The sequence below is a fragment of the Amia ocellicauda genome, chromosome 7, assembly GCF_036373705.1.
Source record: "Amia ocellicauda isolate fAmiCal2 chromosome 7, fAmiCal2.hap1, whole genome shotgun sequence".
NCBI classification, from domain to species: Eukaryota; Metazoa; Chordata; class Actinopteri; order Amiiformes; family Amiidae; genus Amia; species Amia ocellicauda.
In genome coordinates, this window is record NC_089856.1 from 34569652 (window position 1) to 34589934 (window position 20283).

Here is a 20283-nt window from a genome sequence, read left to right on the forward strand (position 1 = left end):
TTTGGATTATTGCGTTTTGGTTTTTAAACCCTTACTGCGCTTTTCGTGTTATTTCTTGGACACTGAAAATGGTTTACTCATAACATCCTCTGTTTTAGTAAGCCTACGCCTGTTATCTGCCTTTAATGACTTACCCCCCCCCCCACCCCAAAGAGTATCCAGTAAATTGTCATGGTGTAGCAGTAACCTTTTATTTTGGGGCAGATAAAATCCATATTAAATGTTTTTGCTGTTGCACGTTGTTGTTTTCTAGACTAATAAAAAGTGTTTCATATTAACTGTATTACTGCTCCATAAATTAAACAACATTAATAATATGCAATACCATAATCCAATATGAGCGTAGTAGGCTATTCCAGAAAGTGCATATATTGTAAAATGATCTCGGGATAATAGGTTCTTAACACTTTCAAAATATCACAGGTAATAGGAAAAACATATATAAAAAGACACAGTTATACCAAAGTGGAATTAATTTATTTTAAGAACCGAAAGCATTGTATTTTGGTGTGTCCACGCTTCACATAAAAAAAATTGATGTAAATGTCCACCCATATCAGGCTTCAAGATTTCTGCACCTACAAGGTACCCCTTGTTCAACAGCTATGCAATAAAAAACACCAACATTACAATAGAGAAAATGTACATGAATAAACGCACCGAGGAAAATTAAGAGTCTGACAATGTCATATTAAATCACAATATAACCAAAATAAACTTTGTTTCCTGTGTATCAACATATTTTACATGTGCCCGTACCTTGGGTTATTTGTTTATTTTGTATATTTTTCGGTATTTATTTTAAACCTCAGATATTTTTAAATGGGGACTTACATCGGTTACTGTAACCTGCAAACATGGACACCATGGGTTAATTGCAGAAGCCTGATGATTTTATCATAGTTTATAATAAGACGTCAAATCATCTCCCAGCTCTTGAGTGACAAATGGAAAACCCCACCCACCACCAATCTGATTGATTGTTACTTGTTTGATTCTTCTGAATGCCTGTTGTCCACAAATATGAATATGAAATGCAACTGACTCAAGTAACGTCATCCATGAAGAAAAAGTACATGCAAATACTGTTCTGCAGTTTTCATCTGGAGATAAAAAAAAAAAAATCCCCCACATTGTCTTTTACTGTTCACAAATGTCCAGAGTTTCCTTTTTCTTGGAAGCTCTGTTATGCTTCAAATATAACGAGGCCAGCCTCTTGTTGCAATATCAAATAATATTGTAATAAAGTAAAACGGCGCAGAATTGTTGGCTTTGTCAAACAAAGGCCCGAACGTCCCAGCTGCGTTATCATATATACTCAGTATAATCTTGCTTTTATAGACATCTTTTATTTATTGTTCTTGTCTTGTTGCTTCTTTTCCCACGTCGGCTTGTCACGTTGTATAAATATAACAATTTGTCTTTTTCTTCCAAAATTCGGTTCGAATTCACAGTTTTATAAATAACCTATCTGTATACCCCCTCCCCTTCTCTCCTTCATTAAAAATCATAAATAGTGTCTGTCCTTTCCGTTTGTAAGCCGTCTTTGTCGCATCTGACTTGCAGTGGTTTTGCAGTCTTTAATGTGCAAGTCCGCATGTCACAGTCCCAGCGCGGCGGCATGTTTCTTGGCCTTGAGTCTCAGATCTGCGATGCTTGAGTTTTTGTTGGTGCTTTTCGCGGCTGCAGCTGCGGCCACCACCGAGGCGGCGGAGGCGGACTCTGCGGCCAGCGTGGCCAGCGGCAGCCCGAACGGCGGGGCGGGGAACATCATGTACGGTGCGTGCGCGGCCAGGTGAGAGTGCAGGTGATGGTGCGCATGCGCCACGGCGCTGTCCAGCTGGAGTTGGGCCTGGACCTGAAAGGACAAGGGCGGCACGTTGCAATGACTATCCTAAAGACATACGGATAGGAAGAAAGGGAAGAAAAACATTAACACCCGAAAAGCCGCCCATAAAGCAGCATCTTAGGTGACAACGCAACCCACATACCAAACTGATTTCAAACAGACTAAAGACAGTTGTCAACACTGCAGGAGGAGAGCTGGACAGGTCGCAGGTCGGTCACATACAAAGCAGAATATTGTAATGTTTGCAGCCACACTGTGACTTTGCGGGGATGTTTTGTTTGTTTTGTTTTACATATTACGACAGCAATGTCATGTTTAAAATACATTATTAATGCAAACACACCAATGGTGCCATTCTTTACAGAATGGGCGTCTAATAATAGCGCTGTACACCCTGGACATGACTCTTCCCGTTCGTTTGCAAGAACCTTTGAAAGTGGAGAAGGGCACTGTTTCCAACCCGTGGCCTATACTTTAGTGTCTGTAACTTGCCTGTTGGAATGGCATCCTCAGAGCTCCCACGTTGACATATGGCGCTACCCGGCAGGCTTCAAACTGACTGGCTGCTCCAATAAGTACCCCTAAAAGAAACACACATCACGTTCAAATATGTACTAAACTCGCACTTTGCAATGTTTTTACCATCATTTTCTATTTTCGTTTTCTTTTTGCTTTCGCATTAACGCGAGAATGCTATAGATCTAAGCTGGCCACATTAAGATGGTTAATGCGCCATCAATAAAAGACTGGCAGACTCTTAAATAACAGCGATTTGTGTTCTGTGCCTTGTAACTTCCATACTCTGAAGTCTTGCTGAAAAAAATAAAAATTATAAAAAATATATATATACTAATTGGATCCTATGTTTTGGTTTATAAAACACTGCATATGCTAGTGTAACACTTTTTATAGGCTATTTTGTTTGAATTACTTTTCTCACGAAATAAACTGTATTTGTTGCATTTTTAAACATACAAAATGAAGGTACACAAATGGACATACCTTTATGTAGCTGATTCTCCTGTTTTCTGCATTTAGCCCTCCTGTTCTGAAACCAGACCTAGGGGAAAAAATAATCATTAACGACTGTGATTGGCAGCTGCTTGTGAGGGGCATGTGTAATGCTTCTCAAAATGACAACAATTAGAAAACAATATCCCATAAGACTCTTGCAATATTAATGCTGCTAACCTCTAATTTTAATTATTACATTTTGCACATACAAGTAATACACGATAGATAACCATAGTAAATAAATACATAAACAAATAAATAAATAAACATTGCTTGGACGAAATGTGCTGCCTAAATTGGACCGTAATAAATTACTTTCTCAGCACTGGTTTCATCTTTCTATAGATTATAGTCCCAGAAGAACTAAATTGACTCCCTGATATCTAATACCAACATGTGATAATGGCTTTGGACATCTGAGCAATGGGATCTAAGAAGAGTGTGCTCATTAGTAGCCTGTAAAATTAATTAGCTTTATCTGCAAGAAAATTTATGTTACTGAAGCTTTTAATGCCTCGCAGTTTAGTTTAATTACTGTCATAACAAGTCCCGTACAAAGAATTTTCTGAAGATAGCTCTTTCTCTCTACTGCTTTGTTAAAACCGTCATTTCAGTAAAGAGAATTGGCCAAAGCAGATTAAGCGCCTCATTATTATGATAATCTGCTTTGAATCCTCTATAAAGCAATGGATAAATTAACTCAGAAACATCTTTTAATTCCAAAATATGTAAAATAAGTCATCAAAATAAAATAAGTGTCACTATTTTCTTCTTATTATTGTTTTCTTATTATTAGTTGCCTACACATAAACAGAAGCGTATGCATAAGAAATACAATATTTTATAGTCTAGTCGATTCTTGTGATGTGTTAGTACATGCTAATATCACATTATTATTTTACAGTCATAACTTTCTTATTGTTGCTGAAGTCTTAGTATTTTGTAGTTTTTGTGTAGTATTTTTGATTGAAAATGTGCAGAAAAACAGCTCTTCATTTGTGTAAAACGATGCATAATTTATGTTAATCCGAGGGATGTACTCGTTGCTCACACAGTTGCTTATGACACGCTGCACTTTGGTATTATTCTGGTGGTAATGGGGGGAAATATAACAACAGAATGCTTGTCTAACTTTTGGAACGACAATGTACAATATATTAAAATAATAATACAAGCAAATCATAACGTCCTGGTCTCGAATATGATGCATACAGAGGCTGAAATAAGATATTTTACGGTTTGATAAATCAGATCAAAATCTATGTCTATGTTCATTGTCATTGTTCGGCTCAGTTACCCTTATCCTATTACACGAAGATTGCGCCCTTCTTAAGAACACTTATTATGTTTCTGTACAGATGGTCTACTCTGTTATAGCCCAAATTACCACCACCACCACCAGATTTACAGATCTGCATAGAACAGCATTGTTATCCAGTATTATGTTTACTGCTGCTACTATTATATTATATAAAAAAAAAAAAAAAAAAAAAAAATAATAATAATAATAATAATAATAATAATAATAAAAACAAATATCAGGAATAATGCCCTAATCCTCATTTGATCAGATGACAACTCTCAAAACACAATTAGGATATAATATAACAGTAGAATATAGGTTAAATAACGAGTTTTGTGTTTTTGTCTATTGGTATTTTCTGTATTGTCCAGGTAGACAACCGAGAGTGTGCAGAACGTCAAAAAAATACATTGTATTTATCCGGTACCTAAAACCTTGGTCTTGAAATCTTAACCATATCAATTTTGCTAAAGCGCAGTGACAAGAAATGCTAATGTAAACGTTTTCTTTCTTTCTTTTACGTTTCTTTTGGAATGCGGCACAAATCTTTTATTTTTCAATGTATTTAAATAAACTTTTGCTCGGTTATGATGTCCCAAATTATGCTACTGCACACTTCCAAACTGTAAACCTACAGTACAGTACAGTACAAAAATAGCACACACGCTTTTCATCAGCATTTTGCTCAGATTTACCTGTAGCTTCCCAATAAATAAATAAATGATATGGTATGGATAGGCCTAAAACAATTATTGATTTAACGCAAGATTTAAAAAGAATTTAATGTAGTCTGTTGACATTTCGTGTGCAAACCACTGCTATGTCATATCGTAGTGTATTGTATGTAAATAATAAATGCATATACATCTTTTTTTCCTATGCATCATTGCCTCCTAGATGCACTTTAAACAAGTTGTTTTGCCCACAAGGCCAAATAATATAAGTCCTTACTTGTACCCGTGCTTCTGACAGACCCAGTCTCTGGCTCAGCTCTTCCCTCATAAAAGCGTCAGGATAATGAGTCTCATCGAAAAGTCTTTCCAGTTCATTCAATTGCTCTAGTGTAAAATTAGTCCGACTTCTTCTCTGCTTGATTTTAGTCTGTGTTTCGTCTTCCATTGGTTTGGAGTCCTCTTTCCTTTCTTTCATATCCGTGTTACCTTGAAGAGCAGAAATAGTGCGTATAAGCCCTCAGTCAAATAATAAGATGGATAATCAAATCAAATAAAATAAAAATCAAACAGACCAAGAATGGTTTCCGATGGTTTACTTAATCATCACCAACACCTCGGATATTTTATAGCAGGTCCATAGGTTTTAAATAATTGAATCCTTATAAATATGCATGCGAGTGCACACTATTGGGCATTTGACAGAGGCTTGATATCGTTTCAATCTCATCCATTGGTACAGAACAATACATGCTTAACATTTTGGAAATTCAATTTAAATTTTGCTTTGTTGCTTTGGAACTCATTCCATACAAAATTGTTCTGGTTCTGCTAGTTGTCATAAAAATGAAACCCTCCTTGTCTGTGGAATACGTTTAGGCTACATTAGATATGATTGTGTAACAAGTAGTGTTTATATATATATATATATATATATATATATATATATATATATATATATATATATATATATATATATAATCAATTTAGAGTAGTGATACATCAATAGTGTTGCAAAGTATTTTAATTGATAGAAAAGTAAGCCTTATTTTTTTTCTTTTAAGTGTTACAATCAGAGAAAGGTTCTTTGCAAGATAACTGTTCAGGAAAGTAATTATCAAGTTTTTAAAATGTGCAGTAGCCTATATAGAGTATAGGCTATATATAGATACATATATTCTAATAGATAAAGAATTTATCATCGAATGTGGCTATTGTAAAAACAACATTAACCACTAATTACGAAGTTGGCCTACATGTTTTTTGCAGACACATTTTTAAATATAAGTATAATGTAAACGACGGGTTTAATTTTGAATAATTATTTATTTTATTTTCCGGGAAGATGTCCTTTATCCTGTTCCGATCTGAACCGAAATCGTTATTTGAACAAAGCTCCAAAGTAAACAGTCCACCCAGATGACATCCGTCCCATTCGCTTTATAACAGATATCATAGTGGGCTCTATGGATGTTCAGACACTGCAGTGCCATTTGTCTGATCATATATATGAGCCTGGAAATTGTTACAAAGCAGACAGACCTATCATTTTCATAAGTATATATTTTAATTCTGTACATATCCTACGTTTCCTATTTTAGGCAGGGTTTGCAATGACCTATCCGTATCTGTGTAACTATCATTGCACGTGTAAATCATTACATGTCATTGTATTATTATTGTTAAATAGTCTATGTGTGACTTGTATCGAAAGCATAAAAGCGGGAGATCATGGCAATTTATAATTTGTTCAATTATTACCTTAATATAATTGCACACACACACATGTATATGAATTGATAGCTTCTCAGTAACATTAAATTACATTTAACCTACTATTATTTTTCCACTTACACACAGCCCTGAATCTCAAAATCGGAGCATGAACGTTGTATTATCCTAGCCTGTGCCACTTTAGACAAATTTAACAGGTGCATCACAACTTCAAATCGTTCATCTCAGTAACGAGATATAAACATTTTCCATCACTTTTCCCTCTTCCAATACACCAGGTATAACGGTATGCTTTGCAAAATACTTTAATAGTTGGACTCCGTTATATAATTTCCAACACTGGAAATATCCCGCGAGTGCAGTACTTTACCAATACACGAACGATATCAAACTTTCACACAGCCTAGCTGTTAAACGTGTCCACACAAATATCTGTTATGATATAAACCCTTTAAAAATACATTGAAATCTGCAGATGTGTGTGTCAACGTGCAATTTCTCTCATCACAACATTGCACTTTTCGCGGTTGCTCTAGAAACTCAAAAATACATCAGATAAAGAAGTATAAGAATACAATAATAATAACAGTAATCATAATGCAAATGCATTATGTTTGCCAACTCGCTGAAACAATTATATATATATATATATAGATATGTATATATAGATATGTATATATATATGTATATATATATATATATATATATATATATATATATATATATATATATATATATGTATATATGTATATATATATATATATATGGCGTTCTTGCTGATGAAGAATGAGTAACAGTATAATGGTATATATGTATAGCTGGTTACCATCAATTAGTTTAGGGCTGCCGGTATCCCTGGTTCTCTCTGGCCCAAGCATGTCCGTGTCCCTGCCTGGAGATCGCGCTCCTCCCCGGGCAATAGCGCTCACCTCCTCCCGGCTGGCCTCAGTGCAGAGCGGCTCCCTCCCTCTCGCTGGTCCAGTTTCCAGAACCTCCCTGTACGTGATCACCTCCTTCTTTTCCTTCACTTTCTGATCAAAAGACTTGGACACAAAGGCGGTAAGTTCTTCCATCACTGCTCAAAATCTTCCCTTCTCGCTCTCTTTTTTTTCAGTTCCACAACAGCCTGCAATAACACATCAATAGTGTTCTTTCTGTCGACCTAAATACAAGGTGATGTTGTGCCAACTCTAGATCTCGAGTTAAATGTACAGATCTTGGCCAATTCTTCTTGCTGCGGAGTTCAGACCTGCTGGTGATGTGCTATTGAAGTCACACTATTTATACTTTGCAATGCCTGCCCCTTGATCTGTGCAAATTACCTCCCCTTAGGAAATCGGGATGAGCCCCTTTTCTCCGCACACTGTCAGGGAAAGAGAGAGAAAAAAAAACCATGATCTACCCTTCAGGTTTCAGATCATTCTTACGAGGTTGCTATTGGCCATTAATCCAGGATTGACAAGAAGCACTAATTAATTTAATTAAGCGTGGATTCGGTGCTATTGTCCCGAGTTAGTTTTTAAACACTGGGGAGAAGGGCTGGCCCTGCAGGGGTGGGGCTAAAACTGAAAATGACAAGCTGGTACAGAAGGGAACACATGGATAGAGCTTCCTCAAAATAACTGATCTAAAAAAAAAAAGCAGCCAGCGAGCGCTATCCGGAAAGGTAAAGCTGTGCAAAACATCGGAATAATATGTAGGAGAGCAGGATAAAGTATAGACACAAGAGCACAAAAACGTATGTTTAAACTGAAACCGTCCTTCATTTTACTATTTTAACATATTTTAACCGGTTTATTGTATTGCACGCAATGTACCATCATTACATTTAAAGATTGAGTCATTTGTGTCTAACTATCATGGGGATCCAGTCGCATAGTTTCGGAACTGGCAGAATTGTACTTTTAACTTAACATGAGATGTTTCTAAAACTAACAGTTTTATATTGATAAAAACAATATATTATTATTATTATTATTATTATTATTATTATTATTATTATTATTATTACAGCAATCAAACTGAATCACATCCATATTTAACTGATTTGGAATTAAACTTGGAATCGCACTGATAAACTCACTTTGTATTGAGTGGTGTAAAAATAATCATATTTTCATCCCCCCTGCCTACAGGTTACATATGACTGTTTAAGTTATCCACCCCATTTTACCGCTATTTGAGTGAACTAAACAATGCGTTTGGTTGCTTTTTTGATAAGTAAATTAATTACAAAACAGCTCTGAATCATGTTAGAGAAAACTACAGAATTGCTCTAGAAGGTGTATCAATTTAAACTCTGTTTACACGTACGAAATATAGAATATACATAGAATTATAAGTCATCCATACATGTTAAGAAAAACATGTAAGATTATTGGTAGTCTATTTTACATAACATTTAATTCAATTATTGTATACATTATTATTAATTATGTGGAATCCGCAGTGTTTGAGATCTGCAATATTCCTATAATATTCAGTGCAGCTCAGAACTCCAGTTTTCCTTTTAGATCAGTGCGGCGAATTCCCCTAAAAAAGATTCTCAAAATCATCTACTACTACCATTATAAAATACCATTATGGTGATAGCAGTAGTAGTAGCCTAGCAGTGGTATAGTATATATCGTAAATAGTATAGGGTAATAATTCGAGGATTAATCTAAAGTTAAACGAAAACTTTGTTGTTTTTTATCGTTGTTATAATAATAATAATAATAATAATAATAATAATAATAATAATAATAATAATTATTATTATTATTATTAACACCATTGTCGTCATTATCACCAACTTTTTTCAAAAATGTTTCAGGGTTAATCATTTGTGACACATTCACTGGTTCAGGAAAGAGTTCATTAAACGCCTTCATCACAGAAAATGCAATAAACTAGTTTCTTAATTATCTTGAAGATAACCGTGTTAATATTATGTAATCGGATGGCAAGATACCCATGCACAAAATACATGTCCAATGTATATACATTTGGGGAATTAATTAGAATAGATTTGATAATAAATGAATAATTAATCTCAAGACAAGGAGATATTGGTTATATGCTTTTAGATCAATACCTACATGCATGTTTGTGTGATTTTATACACCCCAGTTAAAACTTCACTTAGGAGTTATTTCTAACATGGGGTGTATTTTTTTAAACACAAAAACTCATAAGGTATGAACGTTTAGCTTTCTCATATTGTATTTATTTTCATGGGCCAAACGGAGTTCTCTTTCACATACCTATACTCTGATGTTAACCCCAACACCTTAAATACTGCCATTAATCAATCAATAAATAGTATAGAATTATACACCTAATTCGTTTAATTGTAAATAGTGTTTTCTTTTTCTTTTTCCACTCTGTTGGGTCGTAGCCTCTTTAAAAAATATATAAATATGTTGTGTACGCTGTTGTAGTGGAGGGGGAAATACTTTTATACAGAGTAAAATCAAGTTAAACAAATAAACACAAAAATCAATATTTGGGAAGTTGGCAAACATACACACATAGTTAACTATATATTCAGGTAGCCTATCTATTCAGAGGAATAGCATCACATACTCACAAGCACCCACGTACGTCACAGTCTATGCAACTACCTATGGACAACCATATTCTGCATTCAATATTCAGAAGTTCAGTTTCATGTTAAACTCAGATGATCACAGAAGCTCTTGTTCAAATTTCACACGTACAGTATCGTAATTGCACAATTTGTGCCGGCGCTTGATACACTTTATACACTCTCTCACACACATATAAAAGGACGAATACACACACACAAACACACACACACACACACACACACACACACTATATATATATATATATATATATATATTAGATTCGTCCTTATATGTGTATATAAGGATATTTATATAATATGTATATAATATAACACACACGCTCTATAATAAAATATTTGCATGTAAAAACTAATATTTGTGCAGAAAATAAATTAGATTTTCATATATTTATATGAAACATCTAGCTAAGCAGGCTGTTCTTAAGTTTTCCATTGAAATATGTTTAGTATTTAAATTGCACGAGTTGCAGAACTACCTGGAAAATAAGTAGTTGTTCCAATAGGTCATTATTCATATTATGTACCGACAGGTTTGGAAATGAGCGGTTCCAGGCAACTTGACTTGAACGATTGCTCTGTTATCGATGGTCTCGCTGGCTTAATCGATGTGATCCGGAGCCTGCAAGTTAGGGCTGTAGTTCGTTGCATGGCGCTGCTCTTTAAACAAGTGTCTTTTACGTAAAGGAAAAACAATAAAACAAAAGGTCTGGTAAGAAAGTACTGTTTCATCCTTTTAATTCTATATAAATAGCTGTCTAATAATATGATATTTTAGAAACGTATATGATTTATTTAGCAGTGCAACGGCAAAGCTACAAATGGGAGGCCTTAGTCTCACTCACTGTTTACGTTTTGGGCATTGCTGGTGGTGTGCGCAGGGTCTCGTAATTTGCATTGCGAACTACATTTATCTAATATATATATATATATATATATATATATATATATATATATATATATATATATATATCCTGTAATGACATTTATGTTTGCCTTAGTGCAGGCAATCGTTTTGCTTATATATATGAACAAAAGAAGCGGGACATGGGCTTTGAATTTCCGCATCGATTAATTCCGTGTTTATTAGTACATCAGTACAACGTTCAGCCAATTTTCATGTATTTTCATTGTTTATCCACTCACACCAGTAACATGCAACGATGTATTTGGTTATTTATTATTTGACAGTCTACTGTGCATGACGCAATAGTTTAATTTTGAGGAAACGTTGTACTAAACTAGTTTTGAATAAACGATGTATTTGTAATGCATTGCTGCTGATGTTGATTCATGATTGCTTAACTACGAAAATAAATAACACTGCAGTATTATTTTATTTCAATGTTTCTATACCAGGGGTGCATCACTTTCCCTTTGGTAACTATTATTTGTTGTCTTTGTGTAACCCTCCGCCCATATCACTGTTGGAGACTTTGGGGGCAGTAACTGAGTTCATTGCGGAAAACGTCTCTCTTATAAAAAGTACAAGTGTGGTTACTCTCAATTCGCTTGTAAACATTGTCTTCAGTCTAAAATGTTTATCTGCAGTTATCACATTGAGTTGTCATCTGACCCCATTAGCTAGACATATTAGATTAGTCTAATCTAAGTCTTTAAGCAGTAACTAGATATATAACTGTATTTATTAAATAATGTTTTTCAAATCTGTTCATGTAAGCAGCTGTGTAACAACCACAAGAGGACCAGTCAGAGATGCATTGTGTTTACCTGAGCACTTTTTACAACATCAAAGTCTAAATTAGTTAATCTTTTTTAAATTGTATTACTAACACACGGTTATTGAAACACATGTATGCTTTTTATAACTGTCTTTATGGAGCACTCAACATCACATGTGATAAAATATTTTTTGTTAGGTGTTAAACTGACCCCCTTATGTAGTTTATCACTTCTAGATGGGGAGTCCAGAAATCTCACTGTGTTTCCTCAGACAGTTTGATCAAGTGGGAACCCTGTTATACAGATCACTTGCACACATATGCGTTGTGAGTAATTTACTTAGATGTGAGTAAAGATCTTCCTCCAATCCCCATAGCTTAGACTCAATCAAACCTTTTACTCATCTTCCAGTTGTAAGTTAAAAAAAAAAAAACACATGAAGAATCTGGCAGGCAGCTTAATAGTTTAAAACAATACAATGTCTTCTAATACAGAGTAAAAATGATCTTCCACCAGTATGAACATTTTATAATGGCCATCTTTAATCTGGCCCAAAATCAGTGTGCAGGAGATCCGTGACGACGGACAGACTGAAACTTTTTAGTCCTTAGCATGTAACTGCTACCCCAGGGGTCTGATAGCTCTTTTGGTTTTCATTCTATCTAAACACATATTTATCTAAATTTGAGAATTAACTGAGTTTTTTAGAAGACATTGTATATATTTGTCTAAGTTTTAAGGGTTAAACTGATGGATACTTTGGGGAAAGAAACAAACAAACACACATCTCCAGGGTTTCTACCTTTTGTGCACCAGAGTTATTCAACACTGCTTTACAAAACAAAACCCTAATTAGAAAAACAAATTAATCTAGGCTATGTTCAGATCTACTTCTTATAGTCCTACAGGGCAAGAATTATCATTATATCATTTTTTTTTCTTGTTTTAGATAATGGTGAATTCAATGAAAAAAGAAGCTCATTATGATAAATGTATATGACACATTGAGTTACCTGTTAAAATATTTGCTTAGACTTTGACAAGTTTCTGTTGCTGGAAAGAATTTTATTCTTCAGTCCTTCGGCGGCATTAGAAGGTCTCTGGTATTATTTTACATTAAATTGTTTCAGTGGTGTAGTTGTCTGAGTTTGAAGTAGAGTGTCAGAATCCATCCAGCAGGGTTTTTATTTTTTTTTATTATTATTTTTATTCACACCTAATCCGTCGGCTACTTTTGATATTTTTATATTTTTTGAGCTTTTCAGTAGCTGACCCTTTAAAAGATACTCTTGATTGAAGGGTTTGGTACCTGTGAGTGCAGGGAAGAATTACATTTGGCCCATTTAGTAACTGAGGTCAGGAGGAATGAAAGCCAGGCGATGCAGCTGTGATGTGGGATCTGACCACTTGTGCACCCTCTTCCTTGAGAGGCCTGTTCCACGGTGCAGATGAATAACGCTTGTGTGTGTTGGTGTGCAGGTTGGCGATGGGCCGCCGCTCCTCGGACAGCGAGGAGGAGAGCCGCAGCCACAGGAAGAAGAAGCATCGGCGGCGCTCGTCCTCCAGCAGCTCCTCTGGGAGCCGGGTGAGCAGCCGGAAGAAGTCGGGCCGCAAGACCAAGTCCAGGTCCCGCAGCAGAGACAAGAGGTACAGCTGTGCTTTTAGATACCCGAGGGCTCTTAGCATAACCTCTGCATTTTCAATTCACTGAACATGTTTCTTATGTATCTAATTTGACACATTGTATCTCGTATTCTTGTTGTTGTTCTTGTATTGTTTTTGTGATGTTTCTCATATATAAGACTGTATTTATTAAATAATGTATTTAAAAATCTGTTCGTGGAAGCAGCTGTGTAACAACCGCAAGAGGACCAGTCAGAGATGCATTGTGTGTACTTGAGCAGTTATGTGAGGCTTTTAATCTCTGCACACTTCTTACAACATCAAAGTCTAAATGAGTTAATAATTTTCTTTTAGTTGAAATATTTATATTATAAGTACCATTTGGACAGACATGTTGGGCAGGCTTGGGATGGAAAGGAGATGCAGAGCATTAGGTAATACTGCATTTGAATGCATCAGTGAATGTGATCCATTCTGACTCACAGGTGAGAGAAGATGGTGACCACAGCAGTTTAAAATGAATTCTGCTCTTCCTGTTGTTTGGGTAATCCGTTGTCCAGTCCTCGAATAGCATGCTGAATTTGTAACACTTAAATGCTTTCCATGTCCCTCCTCATGTCTGCCTTTCACATCCCCTTCTCAGCTGTTTACATTAGCATTGCACTCCTTAATAATTTATAATCACTGGTCAGAGACCATTTATATCCAATGGAAAATCATTTGTTGTTCCAGGGAGAGCACTGTGGAACCAGTGGATTTTACAGTTCATTTACATATTTGACACCCAGAAGTTCTCTGTTGCCTGCTTTGTGAATGGTTGATTCACTTTTTTTGTTCCAGGAATGTATTAAATGCAAATCTATCAGAATGTTCTGTTGCATCCTCCAGTTTAGGAAAAAAATGACTCATCACTCACCCTTCTACAGTATTTACATTTTGAAATATAATATTTGTAGTTCAAGGAGATAAAAAGGTCACATGTTGTGTTCTCCTTGCCAAAACACAGCTCTCATATCAAAATGCAGATGGTAAAGGTTCCCCTACCTACGTTCAGTTCAAGGCAGCCGGTACAACAGCCTTAAGGTATTGGAAAACCACCCAAAGCCTTCAGTGTAGAGACAGGCAGCCTTTCATGTTTCTTGACTTTGTGAGCTATTTATTATGTTATCAACGCGCATTGAAGTTCAAAACATGAAATCTTCTTCTCTGTCAAACAATGTGAAGTACCTAAGTTAGGACTGTGGAACATATTTCATGAGCTAGGATTGACAATCCATTTAAAGAATACTAATGTCCTCATGCTTGTGTAAGTGGAACAAATTTGTTTTGATAGTCTCATGTCTGTATTACTTGTAATGTTTTTTCTCTCTGTATGGTGTACTCCCACTGGGAAAGTCTGTTTTTTTTTTTGTGCTAAACAGATATGAAGGTTTGAAAAACTGTTTTATTAATGAATATTACTCAAGCTGTCTACAGTCAGAAGAACACTTACATTTAAAATCTCCCACAAATGATCTCTGCTATATAATAGCAATCTGTCTGTTTTTTGAACAGTTGAGAAACGGGATAAAGTTACAAACTAGAAAACTAGATTAAAAGAACATCTAACTTCATAAAGCGTTAAATGAAAGGCTGTGGTAAATTGATGCATTTTCCTAAACGTTGTTTTGTTTCTGCTCTTTCACTCTCAAAACAAAAGCATAAATACAAACTGCCTTAAGAGCCACCAATATTAAAGCGATGGATATGGAAGGAAAGGAGCCAGTATTAGATGTAGAAATAACAAGGCAAGTAATGATATTAGCAACACACAGCCTGACTCCGCTAAATTTAGCAAAATAAAATGCCATATAGAAAGCAGATTTTCTGTGAAAACTGAGCTGCAGAAAGTGCTGGAAGAGATGAAATAAACATCAACCTTTAATTTGTACAGACTTTCGCCTTGCAAGAAGTAACCAGTTGCTAAACATAGTTCGATGACTCATAGTAATCTAGACATTGATGCTGTTTGGGTGACCCTGAATTACTATACTCAATTAGAAGTGCATCCATTAATCTATGTGGCTTGTAAATATTTTAGACGCAGACGGCGGTCCAGCAGTAGTTCCTCTTATGAGTCCCGGAAGAAAAGAAACAGCCGAAGCAGGTCTCCTGACCGGAGCAAGTTTTACAAGTCTCGGAGATCTAGCTCAAGGAGCCGAAACAGAAGGTACATTCTAATTTTTCCTGTATATGATAATGTAGATCGTCAAAGCCAGTTCAGATGAACCACTGTGATTGAATTGTTTTGTGCGGGGCAGCTAATGAGTTCATTAAGGGTTCATCTTTGTATTCAAGCTGCACTGATCTCACTTAGTAGAAAATGAAGATCAACTATTTCAAGACTGGGTATCAGTAGTACTCCTTGGTGATGAATTTGCAGTGGTTTGAAATGAAAGACATGTCACCTGCTTTCCTCTTAATTTCAGGGAGATAAAACTCAGACCATTTCATTGAATGACGGACACACCAGGGGTAATTGTGGAGGTGTTAACTCTACATGTAAGGGACTTCTTTGAGGTCTTGCATTTCGCCAGCCCCCTCGCCTAACGTAAATACAGTTTGCAAGCAAAAGAAGCTCAATCTAGGTTAAGCAGGTTTATAGATTTAACCCCCAAATTAATTCTGTAGGGCTACAAAACTTAGTGAGTTAGAATTAACTTTTCTAAGCACAATGTTGTGCAAATATCATGAAAGACACTATTGAATATTATCACATATTACAGAATGTATATATAGATTAAAATAAAATCCCCCCCCACCCCACAGGAATATAGTCCAGATGAGACAGATTTAGTTGTGTAACAGGGCAGCCACTCCGGTCTGCCCAAGCAGTGTAAGTGAATAAGGTGTTTGTTCCCTTTCATTTCTTTAAGCGACCTTTACGTGACACTGCAGTAACCACAGGTGAATTCTTTTTGGCACACAGGTAATTCAATGGACCAGTTTCAGATACACCAGCAAGTCTAACTCACTTTATTATATGTAACAATATATCTTCAACAGTGGTCTGTTTCAGGTTAATAAAACAACAATATGATCTTCATAGAATGTTATGGCTTTTCTTCCCACTGTCTTTAAAAGAAAAAAATATATATATCTTTTTCTTTTGTGAATGCATAACTTTTACAGTAACTGTATTTTTCTATCTGCACGAGTTTAAGGAAACCTATTGCACACATACGTTGGCAAAATAACCCAGTTCAACATGCCTTAATAAGTGGCAGGGATCGTAAATGGTTTTGCGATGATGGCCTTTGAATTAGTTCGAGCCCAAACTCTTGTAAAGGAGAGGCGGTAGAAAGTGAAGCAGACATATTTCAATTAGACGTCAGAAACATATGTATGCATCTGTGTTGTTATCGATATTAATGTAGATGTGTGTGTATATATACTTGTTTGTTTTTGTTGGTAAGATTTTAAGCTGCATTTCATTTCCAGCATGCAACTGTTCTTTCTTTCTCCTTCATCTTTTTTCCTCTTCTTTATTTTCCTGGATTACCATTTTTATTTTTTAACTCTTTACAAGCTGAGGTACCCAATGAATTAGGCTAATTGTTAATCACAAGAGGCCTCCATTTGTACTGCTGGGTTACATTTGAAACTAACATCAGTGTTTGAACTGCAGTCTGCATCCCAATCCGATACATTGACAACTCTGATTATGACTGAAGTGATTATGCCGTATTTTGTCATTTGGTACCTTCTTTTGACCTTTGTTTGGGCTTTTACTTTTTCCCTCAGCACTTTACCTACTATTATTATTTAATGTTTTAATGAAATGCATATAAAGCCTGAGGTTTAAGCACATTTCTGTTTTTGCCATAAATCCCTTCAGAGAGAATGAGAAAAAGGATATTATCTACCCAACATTATTATTATTATTATTATTATTATTATTATTATTATTATTATTATTATTTTACAGCATGTTTTTGTGCCCTTCTTGTGCATAACAGGAATACTGCGTCTATCAATGTATAATTGAAACTACTGTCATTAACATTGCAAATCCGTGCAAATTAACTAGTAAACTATGTTGTTCAATCCTTTAGAACTATAGAAAATTAATTTGTAATTTATGCAAAGGCTTGTTTACTTGTGTATGGCTGTAGGAATCAGATGAATAATTTTAATCACAAAGAGTGTTTTAATATCTTCATTAAACCATTGGAGATAAAAGGGGCTAATAGGAGCTTTATGGACTTCATCAGGCTGTTATAATTGGGTTTTAGGACCCTTTATTTTTCCTTCAGGTTTTTTTTGTGCAACCGAAGTTTTCTGTTTAGTTGTGATATTGATGATTAAAATCACCAAATAGTATTACCATCTCAAATTGAAGCCACAATTTAAAATGATAGTTCTCCTATCTCCTTCATCTGCATTTGAAGTAGTTTGATTAAGAGGGAGGCTTTTTGTAATCAACAGATCTTAAAAATAAATAAATAAAATAAAAAATGCAACTGAAATGTTCAGCGTAACACTGTACTGCACCAGGAAATTAGTGCACATTGGTATTACATTTAAGGGAATTTAATAGTAATTCAAGGAATACAGGGTACTTCACAGGTGTGGAAAAACCTTAATGCCTTAATTTCTTTAAATCATGTTTTTGTTGTTATTATAATAACTGCACACATGGCAATATCAAGATAATCATCCCATTTTCAAATTTTATCACATTAGACCATGGACGTGGAAGAAGAGTTTGAAATAGCGTTTTCTCATTAATATACATCAGCTAGGGGAATAGAACGGAATACTTATGCAGGGATGTCATACTTACTGTTTCTTAGTTTACTAAGTGGAACAGGTTGATGTGATCCCGGGTGCTATTTGTCAATGTCTTGTTAAAATGGTTTGGGTCGAGTTATGGAGTCCACGACGACGGAGGCTGATAAATCAAAAGTGGATTGAGTGGACAGGAGGCAGTGATTGATACCATGACAGGATATGAAGAAGGGAATCTCAATGCAAGCATGCAAGATCTAGAAGATGAGAGGGAAAATGGCCCTGGAGTATGGATATTATTCTGCGAAATGAGAATAATAACGCTGGCATGAAAATATTGCTGGGAGAAGATTAGGACAGTTTTGGTTTGAATATTACCTTTGAATTCCTTTGTGTGAAAATAGTGCTTGGAATCCAGGTTGCTTACTATTCCTCATTGTTTCGGTATCTTCTATAGAACCTACGCACTGCTCGCCGAACACTGCAGGAATGTAACATAAGCAGGGGTAACTGATTGAGCATTAGTCAGTGTTTATTCCCTTTGATTAATGATTGTCCCAATTTGTGCAGGCAGAAGTCTAAGTCAGACCTCCAGCCTTGTTACATCGTGAAACACTACCTTGGAATATATAGCGCTGTACACTTTGTTTTGTCTGCCATGGTAATTGTGCAATTTCACCTTTGATTAATACAAAAAGGCAACGTGTTTTATAGAGAATAATTGCATTCTGTTTGGGCCTGAATAGCGTTATGGTGGTGTCACTATGACAGTTTGTGTTATTTGTTACTTTTGGCTTCACATGCTAGAAATCACCTCCGTGAATAACATTTTTGAAAACTGATATTTGGAGCTGTGATCAGAAGCGCTGTTAATCCAATCTCTGGCCTGAGACACGGCTCGTGCGCCTCACTGAAATATATACCCCTGCATGTGTCGGAATTATTCCTGCAATATGCACAATTTTCATTTTGCATGCGTGAGCTTTTTTTTTTTTTTTTTTTTTTTTTTTTATTATTAACTTAAAGGCTGTCTCAAAAGAAGGATGCATCTAATTTGATTATACTTTTTTTACAGTAATAATAATGAAAAGAAATAAAAAATCTGCAAGGTTTTACAATAACTTCTGTATAACCTGAAGACAAGAAATTTTGAAGAGCTTATGTTAGTGGTTAAGAGGTTAGTGGGGCTTTTACATGTGCAGTAATGGGAAGCTTGAGGCCTTGTATTTGTATTGCAGTGAGAGAAGCATTTTGTTCTTGTTAGTACTCTTCTGTGTGTTTTTTTTTATTTATTTAATATTTACATTGGAATGAAACAGGTGTGATAAATCTGTTATCAAATTATTTCTGTCCTGCTTTTTACACTTGAAAGGTTAACAAGTATGACCCTTGCAGTAAGAAGCAAGGTGGAGGGGAAAAGGTGTGGATATATGCCAATTATTTTTTTATTTTGCATGGGCTTGGGGGGCCAAACAGGGATAATATGCTTCTCATTAGGCTTCATGTTAGGCCTTATTAGACAGCAGGTGTCAAAGTTGTATGAATGAAAAATGGTTGTTTCATTTTTTCCTCAGGTGTTGTGCAACATGAAGTAGTGATGGAGGGCTCCACTTGTACATCAGTTTTGCTCCATAAGGCTCACAGCAAATAAACTTTTCTCATCCTTTAACTTTGTTGAGGCAAGAGCTTAAGACCAGCCTAAAGTCAGACACAATTCTCTTATGTGCTGCCCCTGTACTGAGGGAACAATGTAGGCCTACTTGAAATAGCACAGGATTTCCCCATTGTCCTCCTAAACAAGGGCTGCATATACGTTTATATACTTCATATGCTTAAACTTGCAAAGTATTTGTTTCGCCTTAAGCTGGCACTAGGTGTTTATCAGGCTGTTTCCGGTGTAACATTGGCAGTGTGGAATGATGTTTGTTAACCCTTTCAAAGGCCAAGCCTTCCATCTTCTGGAATACCTTTGTCTTTTATCTACACTGCTGTGTTTCCCCTTCTACCTCAAACAAAGCTTCTCATTTCCCATCTCTGCCAGCTCACA

At 35.6% G+C, this 20283-nt stretch overlaps 2 protein-coding genes across 5 annotated transcripts in view; one reads left to right on the plus strand and one right to left on the minus strand.

Annotated features, from left to right (window-relative positions):
- Window positions 1-461: 461 nt before the first annotated feature.
- Window positions 462-8102, minus strand: shox2 (shox homeobox 2). 2 transcript variants are annotated; one of them, XM_066709336.1, is made up of 5 exons: window positions 7398-8102; window positions 5118-5326; window positions 2852-2909; window positions 2342-2430; window positions 462-1894 (listed from the first exon to the last, which is right to left on the minus strand). In XM_066709336.1, the coding sequence occupies exons 1-5, from the start codon at window positions 7642-7644 to the stop codon at window positions 1601-1603; spliced, it is 897 nt and encodes a 298-aa protein (XP_066565433.1). In that variant the 5' UTR covers window positions 7645-8102; the 3' UTR covers window positions 462-1600. The 2 variants fall into 2 exon arrangements, with proteins under 2 accessions (XP_066565433.1, XP_066565434.1); XM_066709337.1 differs by having other exon boundaries at window positions 462-1858; window positions 7398-8101.
- A 2643-nt stretch (window positions 8103-10745) lies between these two features.
- Window positions 10746-20283, plus strand: part of rsrc1 (arginine/serine-rich coiled-coil 1) — a 111199-nt gene continuing 101661 nt past the window's right edge. For 2 of the 3 annotated variants that reach the window (XM_066709338.1, XM_066709341.1), the window contains exons 1-3: window positions 10754-10872; window positions 13323-13490; window positions 15547-15675. In XM_066709338.1, coding sequence (XP_066565435.1) covers window positions 13330-13490; window positions 15547-15675 — 290 coding nt within the window. In that variant the 5' untranslated portion in view covers window positions 10754-10872; window positions 13323-13329. Of the gene's footprint in view, window positions 10873-13322; window positions 13491-15546; window positions 15676-20283 lie in introns of all 3 variants that reach the window. The other variant, XM_066709339.1, reaches the window with a different exon arrangement.